Source organism: Rhagoletis zephyria, unplaced genomic scaffold (genome assembly GCF_001687245.7).
Source record: "Rhagoletis zephyria isolate East Lansing unplaced genomic scaffold, Rhagoletis_zephyria_1.1 Rzeph_scaffold_01828, whole genome shotgun sequence".
NCBI classification, from domain to species: domain Eukaryota; kingdom Metazoa; phylum Arthropoda; class Insecta; order Diptera; family Tephritidae; genus Rhagoletis; species Rhagoletis zephyria.
In genome coordinates this window covers 45,117-54,577 of record NW_016158912.1, presented here as the reverse complement: position 1 = coordinate 54,577, position 9,461 = coordinate 45,117, and the positions used below count along the sequence as shown (strand labels likewise).

The following is a 9,461-nucleotide window of genomic DNA, read 5'->3' as shown; positions in this document are numbered from 1 at the left end:
GCGATAAGGGAAACCGGGTTGTTTCGTGACATAAAAAAGGAAAAGAAGATGTTTTCTGCTGCAACAAATATTTTCATAGGGCACTTTAAAACACATTACCTGTCAAGGGCTAATGATGGGGGTTCTGACAGGCAGAATAAAAAAAATTGTATTGAGCCGACCACTATTCGAGCTAGATAGTTTTTTTTTTACTTTTTCTTCAGTGCTCAATGCAATGCAATTTCATTCCGATTTAACAAAAATGCTTTAAACCAGATGTTTTCCCATCATAATTTTCCCTAATATATAATATATAATATTTACTAAACTTACACAAACAACGCGTGCAGGAAATAGTACTCACGCCGTCCATTATAATGATTTTGTGTTCCTTTTAAACTACACACTATACGAATAAATTGAATAGATTTCGTCCAAGGGCCTCAAACTGTCTCACCAGCTCATTCCTTCCGCGGCACTAAAGGCAAATGAGGTTATCTGGCAATGTCGGTAATAGTCAGGGGACTCAGCTTTGTAGTATCTCTTCATTAAATGACGGTAGGTTTAGTGTGCATCAAAGGCAGGTGTTATAGGAAAAGCTCCTACACACGAAAACCACACAAGGCCATTGTTCTATGAATTTTGATGAGCACATTTCTCACGCGATTGACTGAGTGCCTGCTTACCCACTCCACATATGCATTTGTATTTGATGATGGGTCTTATTATAAAGGTGTGAATCCACAGACGAAAGCGCATATCAACCAATTACAACAGACATATAAACATGTAGAACATCATGCCAAATTCCTAAAGCTTTTAGGGCTAGTAGAGTCACCCAACCTTAGGGATATAGGCGAGGCCAACAAGCTGCCTTGATTTTGGTAAATAAAAAGTGCAAAAGGCGTAGTGAAAATTTGTTTCGCTAATAAGTAAAATTAATAATATTAATTTGAACTGGGGTTATTAACTTCGATGCTGTAATTTGTTGCGAAAAGCTCCATACTAGTCTTTTACGTTTTTTTGGCAAACGGGAACTTCTGAATTAATGAACTTTTGAATAAAGTGTGCGATATGTAGTATATGTATGTATGTATTGTTTTCATTGAAATGCTATGTATTAATACCCTACAGATTATTTCGTATTGAAATGTTGCTGAAAAGTTGCAGATACATATTTCTTAAGAGGTATGTTTAGAATCATATTAATGGACCTGTAATGATTCTTCAAAGAGAAGGGCCAATAAAATACAAATTGAAATTCGAAGTGTGTCAGCAATTTTCAAAGGAGGGAAAGGTAAAAAAAAAAAATTCAGCAGTAAAAAATAACCGAAAGAGTACTCAATTTGAACGCCACTAAAAATCATTGGCTAATTTGTTATCTATGGGTTGAAATACTTTGATTCCATCGTAATATGTCAATTGGTATGTGTAATATATTTTTGTGCAATTACACTCCCTTTTATACGCATAGATATATACATACACCCGTACATATGTATAAAATAGATAAACTTTTATCAAATCGATTAATTTGCAAAAAAAAAAATTGTAATATTTAGATAAGTTGTGATTTTTTATACATTTTTATCCACCAAAAGAAGGAAAATATTAATTTATCAAACACGCTTTGAGAGCAGTCATTCGAACGAAAGCTACATACGCGGTCGTTAGGTTAAGCACGAAATCAATTTTGGAAATAGGGAAGTAAAAGCACATTAACACATTTTTTGAGATTCCATAAAATAAAAACGGATTAATAATAAAAACATATTAAAGTTATAACTCGAACTATAATTAAAAGTGCTACTTACCTAATTATTACAAATTAANATTCCATAAAATAAAAACGGATTAATAATAAAAACATATTAAAGTTATAAATCGAACTATAATTAAAAGTGCTACTTACCTAATTATTACAAATTACGTATATTTTTTTTTTTAATTTTAAAACTAAAACTAAACAAAAATGGGCTGTTGTGGAGTATTTTTGAAATGGCTGCTATATTTCTTTAATCTCCTAGCAGTGGTAAGTGTTAATGATTATGTAAATACATTTTACACTCAAATATTTGTATACATAACTAAAATTTAGTTTTTTTATAACACAATCCTATAAAAAATCGTATTTATCATTTCGTGGAGTAAAAAATTATATACATAATTGAAGTGCGGAGTATGTACGACGCTGCGACTAATCACTTTCGTGTCATCGTTATCGGTATGTAAAACTAGAAATGGTGAAATCGGTCGTTAGTCTTACATATTAGTGGTGCGAATAGCTTTCCCTAGAGATTACGCTATTCATCAGCCTCTTCATGGCAAAGTCATGGCTGATTGATGTTGCGCACCTAGCCAATCATCAACAGTAGATTATGTGATGCGAACCCGTGAAAAACTCAAACAAAAAAAAACGTTTTCCTTTAATTAAACAAAACTTATTTCTTCGAAATATACTTTTAAAGAATTGATTCAGAGTTAAGATTTTTTAGTCACCTTTCATTAGATACCTATATTGTGATATTTTAATTAGTTTACATGTTCAATTGATTTAAATTTTTAGAGATAGGTGGCAACCCTATCCACCTGAATCATAAAGGCTGCATTTCTTTATTTATTCTGTACGTTTGGAATAAACTTTTCCAAACGCATTATGTTTATTCCGGCTGTGAAATGGGATTATCCGGAATGTATAAAGAAACGCAGCCAAAATGTATAATAGTTTCGTTCCTCAACTTTTCTGGATAAAACCTGTGAAACTGCCACAAAGCAAAATGGCTCTCAGAGAAAGAGAAAAAAATCAAAAAGCACGGGAATGCAAGGAATATTTATTAAAGTAGAAGTAACAACTAGCTTGAACTCTTTTGTAGCTAGTTATAATGTCAAAAAACTTTAAACAAACAAATTAACCCTTTGAGGTGCGAGTGCTATGTTTGCTACAAATTAGCATAAATTGAAACGCATCAGCATAAATACATACGTACCTATACTAATTTTAAGAATTACTTCAATATTTCCTTCAGAGAATTTTAATTGCATTCGCATCTTATATGCACGTATGCATAAGGGAAGAAACGAATACGTCATAAAGGAAACCACGCAAATAAAATGAAAGAACTATTTAAAACATTTTTTGTTTTTATTTATATACATATTTAATTCTAAAAAACATCCGGCACTTATAAAAAAATGATTTAATGTTTTCTTCTAAATTTATATGAAGACTTAATGTCCTGATAAAATATTTGCAATGACAGTTGTTAAAAATTACTGGTATCATGTATGGGCCCTTTAACTCAGTTTGTGTCTGCGCATCAACAGATGATATCATCACTTCGTGTTCTTCAGGCATTTCAGGCACAGGAACCTCCCAGGGAACTAACTGCACCTGGGTATAAACGCATGCGCTTAAAAATATTTATCTGCAATGGGCTAGTAATAAAATAATTCGCGTTGAAATCATTTTCACAGCCACGAGAAGAATCTTCCAATTGAACACTGCAGCTATTCTCCCAAGGAAGTTTTCTAACTTCGCAACTAGGTGCCTTAAGGTATCGTTCCACTTTAATGTCTTGGCTTTTGCCACACAACGCAACGCTCGTAGTTCCTGCTCATTTTCATTTTTGTATATCTATAAATGGATGTGGTCGAAAAACAAAAAAATTCACACAATTCAAAAACTATCTCACAGCACGCAAAGCCAACTTGAAAAGGGTTTAAATTTATTCATCATTTGACATTATAGTCAGTGTTCAAAAGAAAGAAATGTCAAAATCACTTCTACCTTATTTAATATGCCTTGCGGGAACGGTTTGGGGTAAAAACTGGTAAAACTGTCAAATACGCCGTATGCGCAATTTTTTGTTTAGACAGCTGTTTTTATCATTTGGGGAAGATTAACAAAAATACTTAGACTTGATATTTCTTCGCTACGATTTATAATTTGATACTTAATAAGATTTTACTCGGGTCAAATCTTGCAACATCTGACAAAGAGAGGACCCATTTGTCACCAACTTTGCCAGAAAAAGAGATATTAAGATTTACGTGAGCTAGACCGATTTGAAAATATCTACGAAAATCTCAGTATATATTATATTCCGTTGATAAAATAAATAAAAAATACAAATTGGCAGACTTTTTATGCTTAAACTATTTTATCATTTGCGATGATTATAAAAAAATATAATTTTTTTTTAATTTAGAAAAAACTTGATTATTGTCTTTTTAAAAAATGTCCAGCTCACATATTTATATCTTAATATTTTTTCGGAATGTTTTTGGGGAAGTCGTACAATATAATAAATTTTTTACTTCCGGTGGAAAAATGGTAAATATTTTTTTTGTATGGAGACCTAATGTACATACATTTTACACAACTTTTCTTATTCTAGATCATTGGCAGCCCTATCCAATAATAAGAACGAATACAAATTTTTTCAGAAGACATTTCATTAGGCGTATCCGTATTTTAACTTACATATTTAATTCATCTTATTTTTAAATTGGTAACAACACTATACTTAGAATCATGTTAGCACCTAACGCTTTCTGTTTAACACCAATGTTGTGATATTTTACTTAAATTACATATTTAACTGATTTCAGTTTTTGAGATAAGTTGCAGCCCTATCCAGAAATATGTACGGATCAAAAATTTGCCCGATGCCTTTTGCTTTATAACTGCATTTACATGTATCCATATACATTTTTTCAATTTTTAAATAGCTGGCTCTTAAGAGAACGGTCAAGAAAAAATTGGCGATATTTCGTGTGTGTGTCCAAGGAATTTTGACATCTGATACTTCACCCCATGTTGCCTCACTCTGATGTGTGTCACATCGAAATAGTATCAAAATCCATAGTATGCATACCATGGTGTACAAAGCACATGTCTGTCAGGCTATTAGGTGTAAAGTGGCTACGTAACAATCTAGCACGCATTTTGTTATTGGAGGAGCAACAAAACATGTGGTAGATTGCTACGTAGCAACTTTACACCTAAAATGCTACTCAACGTGAGCTCCCCTAATATTTTCGTGTATTTTGCTGCTGCCGCTGATCCCTAGAGTGTTAAAAAAATATTATGCTTTTTCTAATTTCATCGTGAGCCGTGTGAAATATGAACAAAAATTTAAATTGGAAAAAAATCCTGTTGCGACTTTCTTACATGGTAAATTGTCGTGATTTCAGAAGCCTTAGTACATGCATTGTAAGGTCCAATTAGCAGCATTTATGCTCCAGAGTTGAGCGAACTTTCCAAATCCTGGGTTTTAATTGCTGTTTTTATAAAAAAGGATTGCATTCAAATTCTCGTGAAAAATTATTACTATAACTTGAACCACCCCGATCGCAGCGCCTTCTAGTTACTGGCTCAAATNGTGAAAAATTATTACTATAACTTGAACCACCCCGATCGCAGCGCCTTCTATTACTAAAAACCTACACCATTTAGGGACCCACTCAAATACGCACACAAAATTGTATCAAAATCGGTCCAGCCGTTTAGAAGTTCAGTTATATATAATGTACCTTAAAATCTTGGAAATCGTGACTTCTCAGTTTTGTTCATTTTTTGGCAACAAATTTACTTACAAAATTACTGTCCAAATTTTTTTCAAGTATACTGTGGCCTCAAAAGTTTTGGTATCTAATAGTACAGCTGAGTTTTCGTTTATGTGCTCAGTCGTGAAAGAAGATAAAGATATTTCAGAAACAGGGCTTGTTATGTCGTTAATGTGTATGACTAATGTATTTACGTGCAAATTTATCTATAAATCTTTCGTGATTCATACTCATGTATCTTAATAAGTATTATTTTTACTTCATTGAAATCACTATACATATATAGCACTTAAGTTGGACAAAATACCGCACAGGATAAAAGAGGTACCATGGTCTTTAGAAAAGCATCATCATAAAAATTAGAAAATGCCCATCTCTTAATTTGACAGGACATTAATTGAAACTTTTGGACAATGCAAAAAAAAACATACAAACCTGTTTCGTAATTTGCTGAAATTTTACTCTAATAAGGAGTTCTGCATGGTTATTTCAAAATTGAACTGAGTTTTTTTTGGTACCGGCTACCAATTTTTGAAAAACCCGGGTTTTAGTATTGGTTGCCAATTTCGAGAAAAGCGAGGTGGTCATAGCGATTTTTTTTATTTTGGCTAATTCAAAATTGAAATCGGTTTTTTGTACCGGTTACCGATTTCGAAGCTAATTTTTGCGATTATCAAAACACCTACGTATCCGATTTCACCTAGCGCTGGCGGAGCTGACGTGCGGCATATCTGCCCCAGGGTAGTCCGCATAAAATCACAGATTCTCCAATCCACTCGTTTCTTGGTGCGATAGACTCGAGGGTACGCTTCCTAAGTAACTTATCCTCAACGCAGTTTCTAGGTATATTACTGTGTCCGGACGAATATATAAGGCTAAGTGGGAAATATTTTGACGCAACCGAAAAAGAGGTCAGGTATACTAGTACTGCTTCCTTCCTTCTCAACCACTCAACCATTGAGGCAATGTGAATAGACAATGAAGGGATTAGCGCCAGTCTTCCAATTCAGTAACCTGTGTTATCGAAACTGTGTTCCTAATTCTTACCACAGTTCCTGCTGTAGTCTTAACTGAAATGTTGACGAGCAAGAGTGGCTTAAATTGTCCCATTAATCCCAGTACGGCCGTCTTGTTGCAGCCGCTCCAGTTTCCTTACTAGAGTGTTATTCTCTGGTACATGCAACCAGACGAGGATTCCATGGAAAATTATACGCTCAAACAGTTAATAACTTTGAGAGAAATGCCCCGTCTCTAAACAATTGACCCTCCCTTGCTAGTACAGAAATAGCAAAGCGAATGTCCTAACTACGTGGGAGAGCCGCTGGGCAATAATGCTTCCTCAATCCACTTTTTGGTTGCATGCAGATGGTCTTAACCGATCTACCATTACCGTACACACACTGAGCATTTGATTTTCGATGCTGCGGTTTTTGTTTTGTTATGTGTAGGTTAATCTCGTCTCTCAGATATGTATTGTATATGTAACAAAAAAGCTTCACAATAACGGTCAAACAAGATAAGGTTGTACATTCATCCTCTCTGTCCATCATTGAACCACCATTAAGAAAAAAAAAATTTTTAAAAAACGACTAAGTAGGTAGGTTGTAGGTATGAAGAAAAGTTTTTTTTGCAGACTAAGTACTTTTTACTATATTTATGAACGTAATCGAAATTGGCTTCCACTATTTTACTTCTAACCGCAATAAAAATTCCAGCTCGTTGGCATTCTTCTCATCGTTCTTGGCAGTCTCATGCTGGATGGCCTAGGAGAAGTGAAGTCGTCCAAAATTATTGAAAACGTTGATGTCATACCAATATTGATCATAGTGCTGGGTGCATTGATATTCATTGTGTCATTTATGGCCTGCTGTGGTGCGATCAAGGAGATCAATTGTTGTGTTCTAATAGTAAGTGCGAGCGCCTCAAACATGAGCAAAATTCATGTTTAAAAATCGCCTAATTATGTTTTTATTATTTTCATCTAGTATGCAGTTTTTATGCTCATCCTATTGGGTCTGCAAATCGCGCTCGTTGTTTGGGTTTTCGTGAGAAAAGATCAGTTTCTCAAAACTATGGACTCCATTGTTTACGATGCATTTGAGGACAGAGACGATCAAACCGATAATTCAATGAATTTAATCCAAATCACGGTAAGTACCGATAAATGAGTTAAGAAATGGCTGCTGAATTCTTAATTTTTTTTACTTTTCCCCAAATAGTTCAACTGCTGTGGCTACACTGACTACAAGGATTATAACAGCACAGGCGTGCCTCCTTCTTGCTGTGGCTTTTCTGAAACAACCGCCTCATGTCCATCGTCTATTTACACTACCAAAGAAGGTTGCAAAACGGCATTTTACAATTTCTGGGATGATAATTTGAAATATGTACGATTTGGTGGCATTGTGGTGATTGTCATCGAATTTTTGGCTTTGGTATCAGCATGCAGTGTTGCCGTATACATACGAAAATCATTGAATTCGAATAGGCCAAATGGGGCTTAGTATAAATTTGAGTTACTTGTTAATAGTCAGGAGATTGCAATTCTTTTTTAATTTGGCTAAGCTAAGATGGCCATCGTCATTGTCAGATAACATTCTCAAAAGTTTAGTTTATTGAAAATAAAATTCCTAAATGGAAATTCTATACTGACGAAATAATGTCTTCTTGGTCACTGTATGCGGTAAAAGACTTTGCCTGCTTTACAACCAGCATAAATTCTCCTAAAAATAAGTTTAATTTTTCGCTGCCCTATATTAAAATTTAACGTGATTCCGACAGGGAAGTGTTATTTGAACTCTATGGAACTTTCCCCGATATGATCTATAAAATGCCTGTGCTGGACTGGCCGTGCATTCCTACGGATAATGATGATCCAATGAAAATACATATCGTTAGAAATAAATGGAATCCAGAGGCCTGAGCTGCACTTGTACCAATTTTGTTTTTATGCTTTCTCAAACATTTTACACATGATAATACATCTTTCTGGCCGCTGTGACAGAGTAGTAGGGCATGCGTACTACTACTCCGTTGGGCCTAGGTTTGATCCCGGGAAATATCTGAATGGAAAAAAAAATCCTAACACCGTTTTTCGCCCCAGCAAGGGGTTGTGCGCTGGGTTTGGAACGCGCCACGTAAACCAGGCTCCAATAAAAAGAGAACAAAGCTCGTATGAGACCCTGCCCCCTTTTGATGACGACCACGGCAAACGTTTTAAGGGACTACGATTTGAGGGCAAGCACTTGGAGTGTCCGGACCCTTAATGGGGAAGGTGCCTCTGTCCGACTCGTTGATGTCCTCGTAAGGACGAAAGCTGACATCTCGCCATCCAAGAAATGCGTTGGACGGGACAATGCAAAAAATGTCTGGGACATTGCGACGTCTATTACAGCTGCCATATAAAGGAACGCCAATCCGGTGTTGGATTTGTAGTGGGAGTAAGACTACGTCGCCGTGTACTGTCCGTATCAAAGCGAGATTCTTCAACATCTCGCTCATCTGCGCCCATGACCCGACAGAAGAAAAGGAAGAGGCGTCCCGGGATATCTTCTATGAGCGCATGGAACGTACATACGAGCGTTGTCCCCGTCACGATATCAAAATCGTGCGATTTCAGTCCCAAGGTTGGCAAGGAAGGCATCTTCGGCGCAACTGTCTGATGTTTGAGAAGATAATAAGAGCTGCAGAACTGAACCGCTCAGGAACAATTTTTCGACATCACCGGCAACAATAGGTCTGGTGGTCAACGAGGACAAGCCAAGCTATCTACTTGCATCGAACAAACAGTCAGCGCATTCACGCCTTGGCACCCACGTCACTGTTGACAATAATAATTTCGAGAAGTGAGAGAATTTCGATTACTTGGGAACCAGCATTAACACCGATAATAATGTCAGCATTGAAATCCAACG

At 35.6% G+C, this 9,461-nt stretch overlaps 1 protein-coding gene across 3 annotated transcripts; it reads left to right on the top strand.

The window, feature by feature from the left end:
* Positions 1 to 1,049: 1,049 nt before the first annotated feature.
* LOC108365291 (23 kDa integral membrane protein-like) lies at positions 1,050 to 8,186 on the top strand. Of its 3 annotated transcripts, none has more exons than XM_017619283.1 (4): positions 1,050 to 1,167; positions 7,263 to 7,454; positions 7,533 to 7,697; positions 7,767 to 8,186. In XM_017619283.1, exons 2-4 carry the CDS (start codon positions 7,299 to 7,301, stop codon positions 8,049 to 8,051), a joined length of 606 nt encoding a protein of 201 aa, XP_017474772.1. In that variant the 5' UTR covers positions 1,050 to 1,167; positions 7,263 to 7,298; the 3' UTR covers positions 8,052 to 8,186. The 3 variants fall into 3 exon arrangements, with proteins under 3 accessions (XP_017474772.1, XP_017474770.1, XP_017474771.1); XM_017619281.1 differs by having other exon boundaries at positions 1,050 to 1,276; XM_017619282.1 differs by lacking the exon at positions 1,050 to 1,167 and adding an exon at positions 1,871 to 2,011.
* The last annotated feature ends 1,275 nt before the right edge of the window (positions 8,187 to 9,461 follow it).

Excerpts from the sequence above, each read along its gene's own strand:
- LOC108365291 (XM_017619281.1), top strand. The coding sequence starts at position 1,199 with ATGATTCTTCAAAGAGAAGGGCCAATAAAATACAAATTGAAATTCGAA. Across the intron at positions 1,277-7,262 it reads AATTTTCAAAGGAGGGAAAG|CTCGTTGGCATTCTTCTCAT; the intron begins GTAAAAAAAAAA and ends TAAAAATTCCAG. Across the intron at positions 7,698-7,766 it reads TGAATTTAATCCAAATCACG|TTCAACTGCTGTGGCTACAC; the intron begins GTAAGTACCGAT and ends TTCCCCAAATAG.